Source organism: Hipposideros armiger, unplaced genomic scaffold (assembly GCF_001890085.2).
Source record: "Hipposideros armiger isolate ML-2016 unplaced genomic scaffold, ASM189008v1 scaffold_983, whole genome shotgun sequence".
Classification (NCBI taxonomy): Eukaryota; Metazoa; Chordata; class Mammalia; order Chiroptera; family Hipposideridae; genus Hipposideros; species Hipposideros armiger.
The window spans coordinates 193,413-216,004 of record NW_017732333.1 but is presented as its reverse complement, the minus strand read 5'-3'; the positions used below and the strand labels follow the sequence as shown (position 1 = coordinate 216,004).

Here is a 22,592-nt window from a genome sequence, read left to right as displayed (position 1 = left end):
CGGGCAAGCGGGGACGTGCCGGGCAAGCGGGGGCGTGGCGGGCAAGCGGGGGCGTGGCGGACGAGCGGGGGCGTGGCGGACGAGCGGGAGCCCCGCCCCCCGGCTCCGTCCCAGCCGAGCTCTCCCTGCAGTTCCGCTGCTGCGGGGTGACCAACTACACCGACTGGTTCGACGTCTACAATGCGACGCGCGTGCCCGACTCCTGCTGCCTGGAGTTCAGCGAGAGCTGCGGGCTGCACGCGCCGGGCACCTGGTGGAAGGCGGTGAGCCTGCGGCCTGGACCCGGGGCCTGGGGTTGGAGGGCCGGCCTCCCTGCTCCGGAGCGGACGCCAAACTGCGTGTCGCCCGCTTTTCCTCCAGCCGTGCTACGAGACGGTCAAGATGTGGCTCCAAGAAAACCTGCTGGCCGTGGGCGTCTTCGGGCTGTGCACGGCGCTCGTGCAGGTACGCGGGCGGGGCCCGGAGCCGCCAGGACCCACCCGCACCGCCCCGGCGCTGTGTGGAGGCCCTGCCCCCATGGAATCTGTGCCCCCAGGCAGAGGTGGGGTTCGTGGGGAGTGGTCAGGGACACCCGTGGGGAGGTGACCTTTGACATCGGGGATCCTGAGAGCCCCGGTCTCCTAGTGGACTGAGGTGTAGCCCGGACGCCCCTGTGCGGGACGGGGAGGGACTGCGCCCCAGGAGCGTGGTGGGTGGTGTCACAGGACTGCTCAGTGTAGCGCGAGGGTGGACAGCCCAGGCCCTGACATCCAGGTCCAGCTGATCGGCCCCGGGTCCCCATGGGAGTCCTGAGTGTCGGCGTCCAGGGAGCGGGAGGCCAAGCTCTCAGTAAGCCTGGTCAGGGCAGCTGCCTTTCCCGGGGTCACAGACAGGTGAGGGGTTGAGGTCAGATCAGAGGACACTCTGAGGTGCCGATCACGGATGAATGGGCACGAGGCAGACTGCTGGGCGTCTCCAGGCAGCTGGGGAGGTGGCATGTGGCCAAGGCCCAGCCTGGAGCCGACGGGCCCTTAAACAGGCAGTGAAACCGTCAAGGAGCCCAGGGCGGCCAAGCCCCTGGGGAAGGGGGCCTGGGGGCCGAGCCCTCGGACCCATGGGGTGTGCCCTCTGTGGTGGGCAGGCCCTGCCTAGAGGTCAGAGGTGGAGTGGCTGTGATGGACCTGAACTGTCAAGGGTGGGGGACACACCCCGAGAAGGGGGTACCAGGCTATCCGGGAAGCTGCGGGCGGGGTCTGGGAGCCCAGGCTTTGGGGGTCAGTGCCCTTCTGGGCTCGTGGCCCCGGGGGGCGGTTCTGCCCAGCCCCCTCCTGTCCCCACAGGTCCTGGGTCTGACCTTCGCCATGACCATGTACTGCCAGGTGCTGAAGGCCGACACCTACTGCGCATAGGCTGCCCGCTGCCTGCCACCCGCTTCACTGCCAGAGCACGTCACCCACCGGGGAGGTGACCTCATAGGACTCTCTGCCAGCCTGGGCGTGGGGGAGGGGAGGAGCAGGTGGCCGGAGCCCCCAGGACCCCTGGCCAGGCCTGTGAGCACCGAGCTAGAGGGGGTGGCTGAGCGCAGGCCACTTGCTGGGGGCGGGGTTGGGGGTGCTTGTGGCACTTTCCTTTCACATCCTTGTGTTCTCCAGGGCAGTGTTTCCCGAGACCCTGTACAGGGCAGGGGTTGGGGCCGCAGCGGGCTGGGGTGGGGCAAGGGGCCCACTGCCAGTCCAGGTGCTTGAGACAGGCTGCAGTCTCGCATCCACATTCCACGTGGGGCCAGGGCAGGCTCCCAGCGCATCGTAATAAAGTGCGGGCAGCAGCCCCCCACCTGCCCGCCTGTGTGTGTCACTGCCCTGTGCCCCCATGGGGGTGTGTCCATGGACCCCCACCGATGCCCAGGCCAGGCAGATGGGTGTTCCGCACCTCAAAGGACAGCCACCAGGCCTCCATTAAAATGGCTGAGCAGTGGAATGGAGGTTCCAGGAACGGCCCCAAGCCTCCATGACCCGTCTGCATCCACGGCCCCGTGCTAGGGATGTCTTGTCTCCACCCCGCGCCTGCTGTGGGGTGTCCCCTCCACCCAGCCCCAGGGGTGTTCTCAGCAAGTGTGGCTCAGCACCGTCCTGATTTCTATTCCTGCTTTGCTCCTGGGAACCTGGCCCTTAAGTGTCACTCCGTGGACTTCGGGAAGTGAGTGGGCTGTGGGGCGCAGAGCGGCTGTCACAGGCTCAGAATCAGCAGTGGTCCACCTGCATCAAGTCGCTCAGATGGGTCTCTGGTGGGCAGGACTGATGGGGAGTGAGGGGCCTGGGTCTGGGGTTCTGGTCGGAAGATGGGCCCCTCAGGAGCCTCACGGGCTGTGGGGCATCTGACCCCCCAAGTCACCCCCATAACCTCTGATTTCCAGCCCCTGGTCCTGCCAGCTCCGCGGTCCTTCCTCAGCCCCCCCCCACCTGTGTCACTGTCCTACGGCAGACCCACCCTGTGACCCCCACCAAGCACGGGCTGCGGCCACAGACAACCCAGACCACCAGGGTGCCCAGCTCCTCCCTGGTCCTGTCGTGCGCCCACGTCCCCGACACCGCCTGTCCTTACTCTGTGGAAGCCACCAGCACCCCTGGGAAACTGCCACCAGAGTTAACATGGAGGTAGCAGCCTCAGGACACACGATTAACACACCAAAACCAAACTTGCTTACACACCAGCAAGTGACAGGAAGGGACAGCAGTCACATCCAGAAAAACTGTCCTAACCCCCCCAGCACCCACACTGCCCTAGGGCCTGTGTCAGGCCCCCATTCACGTTTCTCTGCAGCCCTGGGTGACAGGGAGACCTGATCTCCCCGCGTGGACTTGTGGGCACAGACCCTTTGTTTGCAGCCTCCAGGCATCGTCTGCGTCCAGCCCTGACTCAACTTCCCCCAGGGCCCGAACTGCACTGGGGGCCTGTCCCTCCGTGCTGATCCATCTGGTGTGGGAGCCTCGGGTCCAGCCCCAAGACCCATCCCAGCTCCCCACTGGTCCCCAAGTCTTCCAAACCCCAAGGTGAGAAGCCCCCACATCCAGTGCCCTGTCACCTACCTGGCTCCCTGTTCCCTGACACCTGTCACACTGCCAGACCCCAGACCGCTGCCCCTGATGTGGGGGCCTCACCCCTCCTCTCCTGCCTGGGCCTTTGAAGCTGGGAGGTCAGCCCCTGCCCACAGCCAGGGTGGCGGGTGTGGGGCCGAGGGCTCAGGGAGACGGACCACCCCAGGGAGCCCCATGCCGTGGTCCCATGTGCCGGTCAGCATCCCCACCCACCAAACCACATGCAGCCAGGCTCACGTGTGCACACCGCCCCGCACCCAACCGTTCTTCCATTCAGGCCCAGCCCCACCCCCACCCTGAATCTGGGGGGCCAGGTCTGTTTCCCAGAACCAATGGGCTGCTCTACCCTTCCACCCCAAGAGCAGGCCTGGGCGGGGACAGTTTGCAGGGCCTGCCTGACCCACCAGCGTGGCAGGAGTTGGGTGCCCAGGCTGCCCTCCCAGCTGGGCTGGTTACTGTCGTGGGCCCCACGGCCGACCTGCTGTACCGAGTGGTACTTCCTCAGCGCAGCCTAGCGGACAGAGCGGCTCTTCGAGGGCCTGGTGGCCCAGCCAGGCCAACCAAGGACAGATGCCAGTCCCCTTTCATGTCCCATAGCGAAAAGAGGGAACGTGACCCTTATCTCAGGACTCACAGCTCAGGACCCCAAGTGTCCACGCACAGCGCCAGGCCCTGGGTGAGTGCGCGGACAGCCGGCCCACCGAGGTGAACTGGGCAGTGGGGCCAGGGCCGGCTGTCCTTTGGCTGCTCGCAATCTGAGTTTCCCAATGTTTCATCGCAGGAATGTGGCCACACCACGGCACCAACAGGCTCCCAGGGGCCCAGGGCCGAGGGCCGGCCTCTCGGCCTGGTTTCTGCATGGGCCCCCCCACACACCCACGCCTTGGGGCGCTTGGGCTAGTTTGCAGCTTGTATGGGCAGGTGAGCCAGCGTGGGCAGTGTGGCCCCTTTGTGTGGCCCTGGGTGACCAGATGGAGCTGCCCCTGCCAGGGTCCAGCGTGGGAGCCTGTGCTGTCCTGGAACTCCCAAACCCACAATGAACCACACAGGCTGTGTGCCGTGGTGGGTGCCCGGCCCCCTGGCATGGCCCTGGGTTCTGCTCCCACTCGACCGACAGCAGCAGCAAGGCTGGTGGGGGCGGCCTGTGTTCTCAGGGCACCCTGGGCCAGGGCTGTCTACCCACAACACTGGTCACTCCCGAGGTGAGGGTCCCAGGACGCCTCTGACCCGCCCAAAGACCACAGCAGACACGGCAGGAAGAGAGAAGCGTCTGTATTTTCACGTCTGCTCTGGGGCGGGCCTACAGCAGGTCATAGAAGTAATCGAGGCCCTGGCCCAGCTCCCAGATGGACAGCCCGACGCCCAGCTCCCTGGCCAGCTCCAGCCGCACCTGCAGGGACTGCAGACGGAGGGAACCTTGGCCTCTCTCTCTCTCGTCTCCATGGCAGCCCCTGGTGGCCTGCCCACCGCCCAGAACATGCCCAGGTCTGAGCCCCTTGTCCCCAGGGTAGCACCTCAGACCTTGTGCTGACCCCTCTGCCCAGCTCGACCCCACTGAGCGCATGGGCCATCATGGGAGGTGTGCCTGCTCCCGCCCCCAGACCAGGCTGGGCCCGCACGTACCTTCAGAGTCGGGTAGAACACAACGTGCCTCCCACCGCGGCTTCTGCAAGACAGGGGCACGGTCTGCCTCCCGCCCTGGTGCCTCCCGCCCTGGTGCCCCCCTTGCCCCCTCAGCCCAGGTCTTGGGTCTGGTTGCAAAAGCCAGGCCAGGCCGGCCCTCAGGCAGAGGTCGAGCTTGTGGCTGCAGAGCACTGGCCAGCCCCCACCTTACCGTGTGCCCCCACTCTCGCCCCGGGGCCTTGTCCTGGACACTCACTTCTTGTACTCGAAATAGTGCTCCGCGGCCTGGCTGTCCCACACCATCTGGGGCCTGTGCTCCTTCAGTGTCTGGATGTACCTGGAGAGGCCGGGCTGTGAGTGTGGGAGCCCCCGAGGCCTCGCCCGCAGCCCGAACACCTGGAAGTGGTGAGGCCGCCGGGGGCAGCAGGACTCGGGGCCATCATCCCCCCAATGTCCAGGGAGCATTAGCAGCTGGCCCGGCAGTGCGGGAGGGCCACGCGTACACCCTGGACTCGAGGAAGTGCCAGGAACCAGGACTGTGGGGCAGGGCCTGAGACGCTGGGCGGGACGGCTGCAGGCTGGGCACCTCACACCCCAGGGAGGGGGACAGAGACCCCCACAGGCTCCTGGGATCGGAGCACACACTCGGCAGCATTTCCCAGCTTGACTTTGGGTTGGCACCGCCTGCATCACAGCACTGGGTGTCCTGAGTGAAGGCCCCTGCTGGGTGGGCGGGGCACACCTGCTGGGGGACTGCCTGGGCGGCAGGGGTGACAAGTTGTGCAGTTGTGGGAGGGGCCAGGCCTGACAATGCCAGGGTATCTGAAGCGGCTGTGGTCAGCCACTCCATGGACGAAGGAGACATCAATGGGCCCACTGGATGTGCTCTCCATGGGGTCTGGGCCAGAAAGATGCACAGCCCTTGATTGAAGCGCCACTCAGTGTCGCCCAGCGTCTGCTAAGTGGCTCTGATAAGTCTGGGTTGGGAGGGCGGCACTCCAGCCCAGCCTGCCCCTGAGCCCCTAGTCCCATCCTGGTGGCAGGTGTCCAGGGTAGAGTGGCTGTGGGCCCTCGGGTCTGTGAGGAGCTCTGGTCACGCACTCTTCCTGTGGGGACCTCTGTGGTCACCCCTCAAAATCTGCTGCCTGCCGGAGTGGCTGAGGGGTGGGGGTGAGCCAAGAATGGGGTCCCTGTTGGGGCTGAGCCACGAACTGAGAGCACTGGGTCCCTCCCTGTGGGAGGCCCAGTCCTGGCAGTGTCTTGTGGGGACACACAGACGCCCACACTTGGCTGAGTGCAGCCCTGGGGACACAGAAGTGAGTGGGGCGGGCCAGCCGAGTGGCGCGTTGGTTAAGAGCTGGCTTGGGACGCCAGAGGGCCCCGGTTCGGATCCCACATATGAGGGCCAGTGACACTGCCCTCCACAGCTAAGATGCTGAACAACAGCTCAACCTGGAGCTGGGCTGCTGTGAGTCGCTGGCGACGGCGTAGGCTACAGTCCCCTGCTGCAGTGGGTTGCCATGGGCTACCGTGTGTAGCCAGCAGCCAGCGTGAGCGGCCAGCAGCCGCAGTGAGCAGCCATCCAGAAGCCGGCGACTGATCTGCCTCGCCCGGGAAGAGCGCAATGATGGTGCCAACTTGGGCCAGTGAAGCAACATCCCCCACAACTAGACTGAAGAACAAAACGACAGCAACTTGTCTGTTCCCCTTTCCCCAGGTCCCCAGCATTGTTCCCCTCCCCCAATTCCCCAATAACATCTTTAAAAAAAAAGTGAGTGGGGTGTGAGCCCTGGCTGGGGCAGTAGGTCCTGCTGTGTGTGTGGACAACTGTGCAGACACCTGGCACTGCCAGGCGGCTCTGGGGGTAACAGCAGGGCTGAGGGACAGAGTGGGCACAGCCAGAGGAAGGGGTGAAGCGGAGGGCAGAGGGAGGAAGCGCTGACATCATGTGGGCCGGGGGACTGGAGAAGTGACGGGGCTACTGCAGGGACAAGGGCTGGGCCCTCCCCTGAATTCCCGGCAGGCCTGCCATCACCCACTCTGTGTGCCCTTCATCTGCACAGGGTATCGCCGGCGCCATCTGTGACCACGGTCCTATGGGGGCCGCGTCCCCCTTCCTCAGCGCATCTCCCCACTCATAGAGGGAGGAGACGTCCTTCCTGGTCCCCAGCCCTGTGCAGCCCCCTCCGTGGCCCCCTTGTCCACCCAGAGTCGCAGACCCCAGGGAAGATGCCACAGCAGCAAGACCGCATCACTGTGAATCCCGCCACGTGGGGCCCGTCTGCCCCCCATACCTCATGTGGGGTGCCAGGTTGAGGACCCCTTGTGCAGAGGCAGAGAGGAGCCCGGTCCCCACCCCGGGGCCCGTTGTCCGCTCTCGCCCACCATGATCCTGCCAGGGCGTAAGCACACGAGTGCAGCCTGTGCCTCCGGGACCTCGTGGCCCAGGAGCCCGAAACGGCCTGGGGAAGCCGGGGGACGAGGAAGCCACAGTGCCTGGGGGTGGCTGAGGGGCGCAGGGGCCAGCTGGCTCTCCGGCTCAGACAAACAGTGGCCCCTGGCGGCAGGACAAGGGGACTCTGGGCCAGCCCCACACGACCCTCCCCAGAGGCAAGACATGACCTCGACTTGCTCCAAAAGCCTCGGGCTGACCCTGTGTGCCTGTCACAGGCCTGTCCACAGCATCTCTGAGGGAGACACACGAGAGCCGCAGCCCTGCCACGTCAGCCCTGCCCTCTGCTGTTTCCTCGGCCCCAGGGAGGCCCTGCTGGGCCCTCAGCATCTGCTCCTACAGGGTGGGCAGGGCAGCTCGCCCCTGACAGGCAGCCCGGCCACACCCCGGACCCGCCCCCCTCCCCCCACCCACTCCCCCGTGGTGCCCTCAGCCTGTCAGGGAGGGGCAGGTCTGCGGGCAGGGGAGGGCCCGGATGGGCTGGAGCCTGCTGGGAACAACAGATCCCAACACATCTGAGGGGGCGGCTGTGTGTGGGCAGGGCACCCCTCCCCCATCACACACAGACACCTTTGTAATTGGAATTCCTCCTCCCCTGCCCTGGGCCTCACCTGACCCTCACGAGCTGGGGTTAATGGCGGCCAACAACCCCACTTCACAAGCTACTGCAGGGCCCCCTGTGGTGAGTAAAGTAGAACTCTTCACCACTCAGATGGTGTCAGAGACGAACTGTGTCCCCAAATTCCTATGTTGGAGCCCTGATGCCCAGGACCCTAGGATGTGGCTATGTGTGAAGCTGGGCCTTTAAACAGGTAATTAAGGTGCAAGGCGGCTGCTGGGCTGGGCCCTCATCCACTGTGCCTGGGGGCCTCATAAGATGTCGGGACACAGACACGCACAGAGGGACGACCCTGTGGGGACACAGGGAGGAGACGGCCGTCCACACGCGGAGGACAGAGGCCTCAGAACCAGTCCTGCCTGCACCTAGGTTTTGGGCTCCAGCCTCCAGGACTGGGTGTCTATGATTCAAGCCACCAGCTGTGGTGTTTTTGTGGTGGCCCGAGCTGACCAATATGGGGGGTACCTGAAGGCAACACCTCCTGCCCTCCCAGAGGCCAGGGACTTGGGGAGGAGGGACCTTCCAGGGGTCCCAGGTCAGGAAAGGGCTGTGTGGGAGAGGGGCCATGCACAAGGCGCTCAGAGCAGCTCTGACCTCGATGGATGGACAGGGGGCTGCGGGGGGGGGGGCAGATCCCTCCCAGGAGCTGGGGAGCTGCTCCCTGTCCTTCCTGTCCGGGTTCCTGGTGTCCCCACCACCAAGGCCCTTCTGAGCAGAGCAGGAGCCCCAGGCCTGTGCTGGAGCCCGGAGCCCAGACCCCAGCCCAGCTGGGTGAATGAAACACATTCCTGGGGGACCACCACTCGCCCATCCCCACTCACAGCCTAGCTGACCCTGATGTCCCGCCGGCAGGGGCCCAGGCTGGGGCAGCCGTGGTAAGGGGTGGTCCTCAGAGTAGGGGCCTAGAGGAGACACAGCACCCCCCCCACTCCACTGGGAAGGCAGCTGGGAGAAGCCCCCCAGAACCTGAGTCCAGGCAGGGGCCAAGCAGGCAGCCTCTGTCTGCCCCAGGGAGGAGCCTGAGGGAGCCACTGAGGACGGTGGGCACGGACAGGCGTGGACTGGCCCAGCGGGTGCCGGGCACTTGCCCAGCCCCGTGCACCGCCGACACACCGTGTCCCTGGCAGTGAGGTCTGCCTGTGGGTGACCGGCAGACCCCCTGGGAATGGCAGTCTTTGGACACACTCACCACTGACAGAGCAGCTCTTGAGAGAAGCGGTGCTAACACAGCTTCTGAGGGTGGGGAGACTGGGCCGCCCAGCGCCCAGCCAGGCAGAAGGCACAGCCGGCGCCTGACCAGAGCACAGGCCCCAGAGGGAAGGAGCCATTAGCAGACGGGGCCCAGCAGGGACCAATGTGAGAGCGCCGGGCAGGACGTGGAGCAGCTGTTACAGCTCAGTACACATGTGCCGCATTTACCAGTGACACGGAGGTGAGAGAAGACCTAACCCAGGCCACTGGCCCCCAGTCGGGACATGGCAGGAAACAGCAACAAAACCCGAAAAGAAAGCAGAAAGTCGAAGGAAACAGCAAGACGTGCCTGTGAGCTGGGGACAAACCCACCGACCTACACAGGTGCATTCAAGGACTTGGAGAGGAAGAGAGCGGGGGTGGGGGTGAGGGGGGGCAGGAAAATACCCGGAATGTGAACCCCCAGACCCAAAATGCTCAGGGAAAACCAGGTGCACCACCCGGGAGCACATGTGGGCCCCTCACCATTGACAGGCGGGTGCTGTGGCCACCCGCGGGGGACAGAGCGTGCAGCTGGGCAGCAAAGCGCCTTCTTGAAAGTGCTGGAAGGAAAGCTGGCAACCCAGCCAAAGATCCCCAAAAGAGCAGCGCAACGAAGCTAAAAGCCCAACAGCAGCAGAGACCCGGGGCGTGGACGGAGGCCAAGGCCTGGACCCATGTGCGGCGACGAGCCCCCACACTGCAGCTCTGTGGGTCCCCCCGCCCCCGGCCAGGCCTACATGCCACTCGCATCGTGAAGGTGGTCCACCCACCCGCTGACAGGGAAGCGCTTGCTAGGGGTGTCACAGCCCGAGAGGCTCTGCCCACAGTGCCCGCATGTGCCAGACCTTGTCCCTGCCCCACCTGTCACCTCCGGGAGACTCGCAGACCCACCGGAACAAGGCCGTGGGCGGGCAGGTGAGGGGCAGCAGCTCACCTGGTCCCGACCACAGGCTCACGGCCACCCCTGGAGGCCGAGTACTCGGAGCCGTAGAAGTTGAGCCCCAGGAGGATCTTGCTCCGCCACCGGGCCTTGGGGTCCAGCATCTGCACACAGGCTCGCACCCAGGACAGCGGCGCATTGGGGCCAGGCCTGCAGGACGAGGGGGCATGGGCGTCAGTGGCTGGTGGAGGCAGGGCCAGTCGCAGGGAGGGTGTCCTCCTGGTGACACGCGCCTGCTTGGCCCAGGCCTCCGCAGGCAGCAGCGGGACACTGCCACGCCTGCGGTTCCCCGCGGCGGCAACCCCACCCACAGGAGCACCGTCTCCTTGGCAACATGGCGGGCCTGGTGCCCGTGGCCACCGCTCAGTGTCTAGGCCCTGATGGGGTGGCTGGACACCTCAGGGGCTGCCCAATGCAGGGCCAGCTGTGGGCCTCGGGGGAGAAGGGATGGGGCCTCCACATCCCTGGAGCTGAGCTGACAGCACTGTGGCCCTGAGCTGAGGCGGGCGGGGGGCAGGGTGGGCAGCCAGGCTGTGCCTCTCTGAAGGTCCAGTGTCTGGGCCCGGAGGCGGTGGGCACGTCTGGCGAATGTGCAGCACCCAGGGCCCTGCGGGTTTACTCACTGCTGTGCGGTGGGGTAGTCGTAGGTCATGAGGCTGAAGCCGTCCAGCACGGGAGCCAGCTGCTCCCACTCCTTGAGTGTAAACGTGCCCAGCTGGTCTGTCCTGCACGAGACAAGCACAGCCACCACAGGCCCTTAGCCTGCCTCTCCCCAGCTGACACCCGGCCCGCGAGGACAGAGCAGCTGGCTGTGGGGGCCCCGAGCCCACACCCCTTCCTCGCGCCCCTCCAGGACCTCAGGTCACTTTCCCTGGAAATAACTCAGCAGTCGGTTACAGGGGACAGCCTGTAGCTTGGTCAGGGCCACTCTAGGAGCAGGGCTGGGGCTGCGAGGCCCACCAGGCGGTCTCTAGGGCCCCGCCCCTCCCAGACCCCCAGCCCTCTGCCCCCACTTTGCCCCACAGGGTGGGCACTTCCTTCCTCCATCACCCCAACTAGCCACTGTCCCTGGGCCACACTGTGGGGTGCCCCCCCACTGGGGGCCCCACCTTGCAAGGTGCCAAATGCCCACCCCCCAGAGAATCCCCTACCGCCTCCCCAATCCTTAACCCGCTTTGGCCCTGTCCACATGGCCTCACCCTGCACCTCCCTCTCCCCCCAGACACCATGAACCTGCCTGCCCCCCAACAGCCCTGTCCAGGCCGACCCTACTCTGCCCATGATCACTACCCCGGCCTCACCTGGCCAGTGGCTACCGCCCACAGAACAGTCCCCCAATAGCCCTGGTGGAGACCTAAGAGGTGGCAGGCGGGAGGCCTGCCCATTATTGGGGTGCCCACATCTGTTTGTTCCCCACAGGCCCCATCACCCAGGCCCCCGGTCAGCTGTCACCTGCTCAGCCCTGTGGCGCCTCCGGCACCTGCCCCACAGCGGTCAGAGTGGACCCGTCGGCCTGCAGGCCCTGGTCCGCTCCTCCCCTGGCCAGTGGGACCCCTCAGCTCTCCAGCCTGGACCTCACCCGTCCACATACACTGTCACCCTCCATCCTTGTCCCACATCCACAGGTGGCCTGTGCCCACCACCCCCAAGGAACTCCCACCCCACTCATCACCTTTCTGACCATGGAACCCCAGGGGCGGCTGGAGGAAACTGGGGGGCAGCCCACATCAGGGTGGACATCTGCCCACGAGGATGCCCCAGAAGGCGCCAGCAGCAGGGACAGTGAGTGGGGACTGGCCTCAGCTGGTCAGGGAAGGTCCGGCCTCCTGGGGGAGGTCAGCTCCCTGGGGTTAAGCGAAGGGCGCCTGCCCAGGGCCCAGGAGCTGCAGGTGCCGGGAGATGTGCTGTCTGATTAAACCAGTTCATCGTGTGTGCGTCTCCAGCAGTGTGTGCCGCTGAGCAAGAGCTGGAGGATGGAGGACGGCGGCAGCTCCCCAGGGCAGGCTGTGACCTTGAGAGCAGGGCTCAAGGTCAGCACAGAGGTGGGGTCCCAGACACAGACCCCTCCCAGAGCGACTGTTCCCTGTGGTTCCCACGCAGGCTGCATGGTGAATCCCGCTGTGGAAACGCAGATAGGCAGTGCCACCAAGTGTGGGGACCAGGATAAGGATAAGCGCCAACAACAGACAAACTCCTGGGGCACCACCAGCCAGGCCCTGCCCCCAAGGCACACAGGCCACCCCAGGGGCCATGCTCCCTGCCCTCCGGGCGTCCCTGGGGTGACATGCGGAGGGAGCACCCTCCCTTGGTGGCTGTAGGGTGAGCAGCTCACAGGTCCACTTCCTGCCAAGGTGCCAGAGGGTGTGAAGGTTCCCGGGCAAAGGCTGGCTCCTCCAGGGGCATCTGCCCGCTCACTGCCCCTACCCCCCAACAGCTGCGAGGCTGAGTGGACGGCCGCACCAGGGAGGGAGCTGCGGGCGGGGACCTGGCTCCCGCGGCAGCACTGGGCAGCCCTCCGCCTGTCCTGCCCGAACCACCCAAAGGAGCCAGGAGACCCAAGGACTGGGGCCGCTCTGAGAAGTGGCTGCCACCCAGTCTTCCCAAGCACTGGCTCCTCTCCCCTCCCAGGCCTGGCTCTGACCCTGGAAGCCACAGGCGCCCCATCAGACACATGCCCGGCACACGTGGACATGCGTGTGTGCACGCGGGAGGAGCACACACAGATGGGGCTCCGGCTAGGCTCCCTCCTGGTCCAGCTCCAGGATGGCTGCCGGCTGTAGACACAGGTCTGAAACCCACCTGCAGCCCGCCCACCGAGATGAGAACCCTGGAAGTGTGGGCAGGAAAGCTGGATGGCAGGCTGCTGCCCAGGTTGTGCAAAGGGCCCGAGGCCTCTGGTGATGTGTGGTGGGCACCATGGGCATAAGAGCAGAGCATGAGGGCAGCCAGCCAGGCCCGCAGTCCCCAGGGCCCTTTGGTGTGGGTCTGTCAGCCTGTGAATGGGATTGGCCCGAGGCGTGTCTAACTGGTCCCCTTGGGAGCTGGTGGAGGCCGGGCAGAGCTCTCAGTCAGTCTGGTCCGGGGCCTCGGTGGCCCCTCGACCCTGGGTCTGGCCTTGGCCCTCACAGCAGGACTCGCAGCCTCTTCCGTGCTCAGTACAGGGCGTGATGCACTGGACAGGATGGACATGGGAGTCAGACCGCCCGGTTCCGCAAGTGCCTCAAAGGGCCTGGGGGATGGGAGCAGTGACCACACAGCCAGCCCTGACCTCCAGGGGGGCCAGCAGGTGTAGTTTGGCCCGGGGGCTCCAGGCCTCCTGAGCTAGCGGAAGTGTCTGAAGGGCTCCGCCCCTCAGCCTTAGGGACGTCCCTGCCTTCCCGTATGTAGGTGCAGGGACGCAGCCTTCAACTGCTGATTCGGGGCCCCAGACTGGTTTCCACACCTGTGCGTGCAGTGGCCACAGCATCTGCCCGGAGGGGCTGGGTGCCAACCAGGAAGGCCCCACCTGGAGTGAGCGTGCACTTACCCAGGGATGACAGCTGGCGGGATGACCAGGATGGCCAGCAGCCGGGCCTGGTGCAGGGCCTCGGCCATGTGGGTGAGCATGTGGATGAGGCCGCTGTGAGGAGAAGGGAGGACAGTTCAGGAGCTGACGGTGGGCACTTCCCGCCCGAGGCACAGGCTGCTGTGGCCCAACAGCAGACAAGGGAGCAGCGGGGCAGCTGGTGGGCCCTGGGGTCGCCCTGCACCCTGACAGACACTGGGGGCCGCGCAGCACCCCGATGTGCCCCAGGACCAGGACTGGTGCTGTGGGGGCTAACCTGGTGCCCCAAGGAGCCGGCCCCGACTACCCAGTGCCCTCGTGCAGCAGCCCCCGGCCTGGCAGCCGCCCAGACACAGTTCCGCCGCTTCAGTCCCAGGCAGGGACGCAGAGAGGGGGTGCCCTATGCTGGGACCCACAGGTGGGGCACTTGTGGGTGGGCACCGGGCGTGTCCCTCCACTGGAGCCTGAACATGGGGAGGGGTGTCTCAGTGGGGGGATTGAGGTGATCGCGTCACGAGCTCCTCTGGCCCCTGGAAGTAGGGCAAGTGGCAGTGTCAGAGCCAGTTGGCAGCATACCCAGCAGGAAAGAGACCAGCTTGGCTCCTGGCATGGCCGGGGAACACCTGTCGGGATGCCCCCAGCCCCACAGGCAGCGTGCTGCTTTCATGAGCCTCAACCCTGCTGATGGCAGGTTTCTGGACAGCTGCACCTATGCACCCACTCTGGCCTGGCCCCGCTGTCACTGTGCGTGGGAGGCTGAGCCCAGTGCCCCCTGCAGCCTCTCATGAGCTGCCTGTCTAGAGAGCCAGTGCTGCGCCCACCCCGCCCCCAGCAGTGCATCCGAAGGGCAGAGGTACCGGACTGGACTGACACTGGCAGGGTGACCAGAGCAGACTCCAGTGCGAGCCTGCAGAGCACAGGTGAGGGCGGTGAGCCGCTGCTGGCCCCGAGGCTGGAATGGGGCCTGGTGTGCGCCAAGCGCTTGGCCTTGGTGGCTTCTCAGAGGCCCCCACTGGGCCCAAGCTCAGGCTGCGGGCCGTCCACGCACGCCCAGGAGAGCACCTGCACTCAGGAGGCCGGCCCAAACCTAGGCCACCCTTGGCTCTGCCAGAGCTGTCACACCATCCGCTGTGTTCAGCACCTGTCACTGTCACACTTCTGGGCTTTTGGGACTCCCTGAAGACTGTCTGTGGGAAGGGAGGAGTGGTCTCATGCCCTTGGGGAGCACCCACACAGCTGGGTGTCTGCTAGCACAGAGTCCCAGGGCCACCCGTGTCACCCGTGTGCAGACATGGGGACCACTCACTCACATATGCTCCTGGCCTGGCAGCTGGCCCCACACTTCCACCACGAAGCCGTCAAAATGCTGGCTCTGTAAGGACCAGGGACAGTTGGGGGAGGGGAGGCAGTGACCCAGGAGGCAGACATGGAGCCCCTCTCTGAAGGGGGCAGCATGGGGGTCCCCACAGAAAGCAGAACCAGAGAGGCCAGGGCGCTTGTGTATGCTGCCCACTCCTGTGCCTCCCCACACCCCAATCACTGCGGCGCAGCACTGGGCAGCTGGGATGGGTCCCCTCCCAGGGCTGCGGGCAGCTGGGCATCACCCAAGGGAAGACCCCCAGGCCTGGAGACCCCTGGAGTCGAGAGGCAGCCCAGGGCAGCCTGTGCCAGCCGCGCTGAGCGCCAGGCCTCACCTTGGCGACCTGAACCATGCTCTTGGTGAGCTCTTCTATCTCGTCCTCGCTGTCCCAGACGCTGCGGAAGTCCTCATGAGACCAGCCCTCAAACAACAGCCTGGGCACTGGGGACAGACCCACGAGGCACTGTGCCGCCCTGTGCTCCACCCACCCACACGGTGCCCATGGCCTCCAGAGCAGAGTGACCACACAGCCGGGTACCCAGCGTGGTCATCCCAGCAACATGGCCTGGCAAGGGAGGGGCTCTGGGGCTGGGGAGGGACCGAGATGCTGACCCCTTTCTGCCCTCTGGCGGTCCCCGACGGCCCAGACCCCACTTGCCCCAGCTCTCTGCCGCCTGGCCTGTGCTGGATGTCTTCCGGCCCGTCAACGCCACGTGCAGGCGCCCTCCCAGCTCCCCACCCCCGGCTCCCCCACTTCCCGGACCCCGCTGTTCCCACCGTGCTTTAGGACATCGGGACAGTACGCCCCCTTGCCAGCTGTGAGCTCCAGTACAGGGCAGGGCTGGCGTCACTCCCGGGGCCCTCAATAAATGCTCACTGATGAACGAAGAAGAAATGGGGGGGCGAGTGCATAGCAAAGGAGGCGCTGGCCTTGAGGGGCTGAGCCAGGTGGGCACGAAGGCCACAGGACCTGGCTGGACTGAGGGCTGTGAGCGCCGGGCTCGGGGCTGGCCTGGTTTCTGAGCAGTCGGGGAGTGACCGATGCCCAGGGCAGCACAGCCTGGACTCCTAGGAACAGGCGAAGACCCTGGGGCCCTCATTCACTCACAGGGGGGTCACACCAGCCGGGGCCTCCACCCCACGTCGCTGGCCTAAGGGTGGGCGCCCTGACTGCCAGACGTGCGGACTCACCTATGCGTAGGCCCTTGGCCTGCTTCCGGACCGTCCGCATCCACCCTGTGGGACGTGCAGAGGACGGTCAGTGAGGAACACAGCCCCACGCCCACCCGAGGAGGAAGGGCTTCGCCACACAGCGGGAGAGCAGAGGGAATGCAGACAGAATCCGCGAGCCGGAGTCCCTCCTCCCCTTGCACAGCAGCCCTGGCCCCGGGCAGCTCAGACCCATAGCTGGAGGAGGACAAGGTGCCGCCCCGGGGGACGCACCCCAAGGGGCCTGGGACTGTTTCTTGGAGCTGAGGGGTGACTGGAGGGCCAAGCTCCAATGCTGCCCTTGTGGCACCAGGGAGCCTCTGGGTCTCGAAACTCAACTGCCTGACACACATGTCCTCTCTGAGGCCAAAAGGAGGCCGTGTAAACGTGGGCATAGGCCCACAAGACGGCTGATGGGACAGCCGGGCCCTCACCCCTCCTGGACAGTGTGCAAACCGCCGAGAGGGGCGGAGGTGCAGATCGATGGTGTAGTGATCACACTCACAGACACACACACTCAGGTACACACACACACTGACACACACACACACACACACACCCTCAGGTACAGACACACACACACACACACACTGACACACACACACTGACACACGCTCTCTGGGCCCTGGGATGGGCAGCAAGGTGAGACCTTGGTCCACGTCGTGAAGGCCTGTGACCTCGAACAGCTCACGGCCGCGCCTCTTTATCTGTAGCCATACAGGTGAGATGTGCGTGAACTTGCCCCCGAAGACCTTGGCAACGTCGTAGCCGTGGCTGTTCCACTGGTGGCGTACGGAGGACGGCTGAGCCCACCTGCAGCTGCAGAGGGCCCGAGAGCCGCCTCTGGACAGGGCGCCATAGGCCCACCTGCACCATGCGGACAAGCCCCCAGAGGACCTGTGGCCGTTCCCGCTGCTTCCCCAGCAGGCACCTGTCCTGCTGCACCCCCTCCATGCAAACGCAGACCCCAGTTGCCGCCTTGCCCTGGGGACCGCCCTGTGCACACCAGGGCCCAGCTTACTGGAGTGACGTAGCCCAGGACGTCCCCAGCAACGTGCCTCTCCCGGGCCTTTGCTGCACAGTAGCTGCGATGCTCGAGGACCACGTCCTCAGCTCTGGGGTCCGTCACCACCAGACCCCGATCTTGGACAGGCTTATCTGAAAGCTGAGTCTAAAATGAAGGAACAGGGAGAAAGTCATCAGTGTCCGCCGTGCTTGGGCGGAGGGCAGAGCCCTCCATCAGCCAGGGACTGTGTCTGGACCAACATGGTGCCGCTGACCAGGACACCACAGGGAAAGACTGCCCTTGAGCAGCGGACACTCCCTGAAGACGTGCTCGGCCTCCCTGGGCCATCTGAGTCACCCTGCTGACTCGCACACTGCCGTGGCCGCTCCAGAGCTCAACGAGGCGGGACAGGTGCCGGTGTCCAAAGCAGCAGCAGGTGCATGAGGACCAAAATCTGGACATTGTCACAGAAGATGGCCAGGTGTGGCCAGGCACACCTGAGGCCCCAACCCCCGAAGCCGCTCCCTCTGATGCCATCTAGCAAGAGTGCCAGGGTGGTACCAGGTCAGCTGCCCGAGGCGGCCAAGCGCCCCAGCCTCCTGGTTCGGAAGCCGCGTGGGCACACGGCCCCAGCGGGCAAGACAGAGGCGCAATGGGTCAGCACTGCGGCCAGTCCCCAGACCCCTCTTACCTTCTCTGACAGGGTCTTCGAGGCGGCCTTTTTGGCATCTGACTTTGACAAGGTGGTGTGGACAGAGCCACAGGCCAGAGCGAGCCAGAGCGTGCTAACGAGTGCCTTCATGGCGGGCATGTCACAGCGGGGTCCAGCCTCAGGGTCCGGGGGGCTGCAGGCAAGCAGAGCACATGGAGACCATCGGCCGCATGGGGTGGCCTCTGCCCACTGCGGTGCTGGCCATCACAGGGCCTAGGTCTTCGTGTACTGGGCTGGGCACTGGCCCCAGGACTGAGGCCTGCTCTGCACCAGCCCCAACGGCCGGGGTCCAGCTTCCAGCACTGCCGAGCCCTGGGTTCCTGTCAGCCAGCCAGAAAGGGGTTTCCTGCCTCTGGCCAGAGAGCTCTCCCCACTGCCTCAGGGCCATCTAGGAAACTGTTGGCTCTCCCCTGCCCCATCAAACCCACAGAAGTCACAGCCAGGGGGGCTTCACTGCAAATACAGAACCTTGGAAAGGACTGGAAAAAACGTGGGTTCCTGTTCACGACAAGTCAACGGGGAGGCTTTCCCAACTATGTCAGCTGGTCGGGGTTAGGGAGGAAAACGCCGGCAGAATTTACTACACGAGAACATAAAATTTGCAATTAGGAAACAAAAAAGCAAATATGAAGAATAAACAAAAAAAAAATGCTGAGAACACAGCAGTGAGTTTCTATCACAGCCAGGGGGGCTTCACTGCAAATACAGAACCTTGGAAAGGACTGGAAAAAACGTGGGTTCCTGTTCACGACAAGTCAACGGGGAGGCTTTCCCAACTATGTCAGCTGGTCGGGGTTAGGGAGGAAAACGCCGGCAGAATTTACTACACGAGAACATAAAATTTGCAATTAGGAAACAAAAAAGCAAATATGAAGAATAAACAAAAAAAAAATGCTGAGAACACAGCAGTGAGTTTCTATCCATTATCCAGCCATAACATGCAAAGAACTCTCACAAATCAAGAATAAAAGGTACTCCAATAAAAAAGCCCCACTACAAACATGAGGAACATGAAGAGGAGTAATACAGAGAAACCCAGAGCCCCAGGAGTTGAGTCTGATTCTGGGAGCGCAAGTTGGGGAAACCCTTTTGAATGACAGCCTGCCCATAAGCACTATACTTTCCAACACGTTTCCTTTCTTTCGCAAACTCCGCTCTAGGGGGCTTCCCCACCCGCGAGGAATTGGCACAGAGGACCACCGTCCCGTCCTGCAGGGGAACGCGGACCAGCACGGAGCTGACGGTGCACAAGGGGGCGCTGAAGAGCAGCGAGCGCTGTCTGACCTGCGCCTCCAGCCGCGCCCGCTTCTGGCTTCACGCGCACCATCTGCTCCGCTGCACCGGACTTTTACTAATCGTGCAGCTCGTTGTCAGGTCCCCCCACCCGCGATTCCAGGTCTTTCACTCAGGGCAGCCGAGGAAAAGGCAGGCCCAGCGTGGCTGCCATCCTCGGTGGGTCTTTAAAACGTGCAGGTGTGAGGAGCACATCAGCCAAGTCCCACCGCCCTGGCACATGCTCCCTCCAGAGCAGCTGAGGGTGGACATGCATGTCCTGACCAGGGAGGGCGTGGCTGTCAGGAGCTGGCAGAGCCAGGCCCTCCACCCCCTCCTCTGGACCTGCTTCCCAGTGAGGAGGGGCACAGGCCGACCTGTTCTGGGCTGTCGCTTCCCTAGGTAAGTGGGTGCCCTGGGCAATGAGCTTCCATGCTGTGACACCCACAGGGTACCTGCAGGACACAGCCCAGAGCCAGCAGCTCAGAATCCCCCTCCCCGGGAGGCACGGATGGCCTGGCCAAAGGGCTTCGGAGGAAAGAAGGGACACGAAGCTGCTGGGAAGGGTAGCATTCATCCGGCAGCCATGGCAACTCCGAGGAGGTGCAGGCGAAGGACAGAAAGACCCACGCCCAGGCCACCACCCTTTGCCCCTCTCGGTGACATTTTCCAGCATCAAAATCAAGGACAGCAGCCTCTGACACCGTAGCCCGGCCCAGCCTAGTGGTGAGACCCGGGCTCGTGGGGCACAGCCCCCGGGCTGGAAGGAAGGGCCCTGGGGGAGGGGCCTACAGCCACGGCAGGGGCAGGCGGCCCAGTCACCCATTGCTCCTCTGGCCAGGCTGAGACTGCAGCTGTGAGGAGCCATGAGGCCAGAAAAACACCTGACCGGATGTGTTTCCATGTGCTACAGAGCTGAGCTGAGGGCAGGAGCCACATGGAGCGGGGGCACGCGGACGGGCACACTGTCTTTGGCCCAGTCCCCTCAGGCCCCCTCCATGACCCAGGCTTCTCCTCAGCTCAGGTGGAGATGAGTCACTGAGCATGGACAGGAATGAGACGAAGCAGGGGGTGCTGCCCCAGCAGTAACCAGGGGCCCCACTGCTTGCCACCCCACCTGCACACAGGTGGACAGACCCCTGCACATGACCCTTGGCCATAGGGGAGGAAGAGGGCAGGGTGGTCATGGGCCAATCTGGAGAAAGACAGACCCTGCCAGCTTCTGTGCCCAGAGAAGGGGCAACGGAGGACCAGACTGAGAGCAAGGCCTGGGCTGGCACTGCCCCTGAGCCCCTGCACCCGGAGGGGGGGGGGCTGGGATTAAGAGCAGCGGCATCAGAAGAACCTAGAGTGCTGGGCTGCTCCCGGAACAGCCACGGAACCTTCCAGGCCGACTGCCTACAACTTGGTGGCGGGGGCTCTGTGTACGAACTGTGTGACATATGGGGAGCTAGTGCTGTGGTGAGTCCCTTCTCTGGGCACCTCCCCCGCTCCCCACTGTGCACTGTGGGCAGGTGTCCGCCGGGCCACTCTGCCCAAGGCATCATGCTCTTCCTAGAGCCGACTGCTGGGCTCACACACACCGTTCCTGTGTCAAAATGTTTCATCCCCACAGTAACAACGTCCTTTGGGTGGAAGGGCCCCCCGCAGAGGGGGTGTGGTGTGTCACCCAGAGGGCCCTGGGAGGCGGGGCCTCAGGCCTGCTGTGTGACTGTTACCGCGAAGAGCCCACCATTCGAGGCTCTAGGCTCCTGGAAGAACTGTTTCTGCAGTGTGACCAAAGGGCAGGGAGTCGCAGCGGTGACTTTCGAATGTTTTTCATGAAGACGCAGTAAGAAAGTTTGCCATAGCCCAGTGCATGCGTGCACTTCCTGCGTGTACACGTGTTGCACATGTGCTCAGTGACAGGGGCCGATCGCAGCTCCCCTGCTCTGTGATGCCCTGCAATTTCCCCTCTGCTTCATTTACAAGACACTGGTTTTTACCCGTCAACTTGGTCTCGCTATTCATTGAGAAACGCTGAGCAATGTGCCCGGAGTGTCTGTCACCAACACGGGGCTGGACCCTGAGCCGAATGTGTCAAGTGTAATGGCCAAATGGCAAGTGTAATGGTCACTCATCGGAGTGCTCACCTTTCAGCACAAATTCTGGAAGCAGCTGAGTTCCTGCGGGGAGGGGAAGGCGGCGAGCCGGTGGGACCACAGCCCTGGGGGACATGTACTGACCACCGGCTGCGTCCGGCCGTGAGTTCACCACCACCCCGGCCTGGGCCCTGTCGTCATTCCCCCCCTCACAGAGGAGGAAGCGGAGCAGAGGAGCATGTGGACACGGCACTGCGTGGACAGGGCAATGGAAACAGGCATGCCACCAACCACTGTCCCCTACCTCCTTGGGCTCAGCTCTAGTGACCTGGGGATCAAGGGACAGGCGAGTCACCCTCCAGTGTGGAAAGCCTACACGTTCAAGGCTGGGGGCCGGGCGAGTGGGGTCCAGCCTAGCGCACCCCAGCAAACATGCGGTCACTGGCCCCGCACTCGGGCCTGGCCTCTCGGCCCCTGGTGACAGGACGGCCACAGCTCTCCCTGCCTCACCGCCTGACACTAAATCGTGTTATTTCCACTGAGGTTCGTGTTCCCACACGCTCGTCCGCACTGGTGCACGCTCTGCGCCCCCCACCCACGTTCTCGAGAACCCACACGATGCGGGGCACCCACATCCTCTCGTCTACACCCGGAGTGGGGTCCAGCGCCGCGCCTCCCGCTCTCACACGCGCCGCCCGCCGCCCACTTCACGAAGGGGAGCTGAGGACGTGAGAGGAGAAGGAGCAGGCGCCGGGACGCGGGGCGCGGGCACCTCTCGGCCGGCCGCCGCGGGGCTCACCTTCATGTTCCGGAGGCCGGCCGGACCACCCCCGCACACAGCCGGAAGACGCTCGTGCGCGCCGCCGGAAGCCCCGCCCCGCGACGTCCGCGCACGCCGCCGCAGGGCCAGTCCAGTTTCCGCTCCGCCGCCGCCTCCGCCACCGCCACGCACGGCACGCTGAGGGGGGAGGGAATAGGGGCGGGGCGGGGGAGGGGCCTGTATTGCAGCGGAGCCTGGAGACAGGCCGGGGGGCGCGATAACGCGGAGCCTGAAGAGGGGCGGGATCTGGAGACGACCGGTCGCGGGCGCCTGGTGGGGGCGGGGAACAGGAGCAGGGGGGCGGGGCCTGGCTGCAGGCCGGGGGCGGAGCCCAGGAGGGTCCTGGGGCCCACTGAGGTTGGGTCCCGACGCGGCCAGGACCCGGGGGCGTGAGGACCCCGCACCCCCGCGGGATGGTGAGCGCCCCTGTGTCGGGCGCTCCGTGAACCCCAGGCTCTCCGGGGAACCGGACGCCCTTGCTGCGCGGTTCCCTCTTGGGCATCGCGGCGTGTCGGGGAGGCGGTCCCCTCGTCTCCCCAGCGCTGGAGCTGCTTGAAAGCTAGGCGCCAAGTACGACGTCTGTGTTGCAGCCACGTGGTGGTCTCCAGAGGGGGCCTGACTCTCCAGATTTCTGCCCAGCGTGGGCC

The 22,592-nt window shown here is 64.8% G+C and overlaps 2 protein-coding genes across 10 annotated transcripts in view; one reads left to right on the top strand and one right to left on the bottom strand.

Moving 5' to 3' along the window:
* Positions 1–1,836, top strand: part of TSPAN4 (tetraspanin 4) — a 20,608-nt gene extending 18,772 nt beyond the window's left edge. For 2 of the 5 annotated variants that reach the window (XM_019631106.1, XM_019631109.1), the window contains exons 6-8: positions 132–263; positions 361–444; positions 1,320–1,833. In XM_019631106.1, coding sequence (XP_019486651.1) covers positions 132–263; positions 361–444; positions 1,320–1,388 — 285 coding nt within the window. In that variant the 3' untranslated portion in view covers positions 1,389–1,833. Of the gene's footprint in view, positions 1–131; positions 264–360; positions 445–1,319 lie in introns of all 5 variants that reach the window. The other 3 variants (XM_019631108.1, XM_019631107.1, XM_019631105.1) reach the window with 2 other exon arrangements.
* A 2,494-nt stretch (positions 1,837–4,330) lies between these two features.
* Positions 4,331–22,037, bottom strand: CHID1 (chitinase domain containing 1). Of its 5 annotated transcripts, none has more exons than XM_019631102.1 (14): positions 21,925–22,037; positions 18,484–18,595; positions 17,752–17,905; positions 17,076–17,225; positions 16,704–16,836; positions 16,037–16,081; positions 15,180–15,286; positions 14,796–14,857; positions 13,468–13,560; positions 10,565–10,666; positions 9,936–10,091; positions 4,954–5,034; positions 4,698–4,740; positions 4,375–4,473 (listed from the first exon to the last, which is right to left on the bottom strand). In XM_019631102.1, the coding sequence occupies exons 3-14, from the start codon at positions 17,869–17,871 to the stop codon at positions 4,375–4,377; spliced, it is 1,191 nt and encodes a 396-aa protein (XP_019486647.1). In that variant the 5' UTR covers positions 17,872–17,905; positions 18,484–18,595; positions 21,925–22,037. The 5 variants fall into 5 exon arrangements, with proteins under 5 accessions (XP_019486645.1, XP_019486647.1, XP_019486649.1 ...); XM_019631104.1 differs by lacking the exon at positions 21,925–22,037 and adding an exon at positions 21,177–21,198; XM_019631101.1 differs by lacking the exon at positions 18,484–18,595 and having other exon boundaries at positions 21,925–22,036.
* Positions 22,038–22,592: the final 555 nt, after the last annotated feature.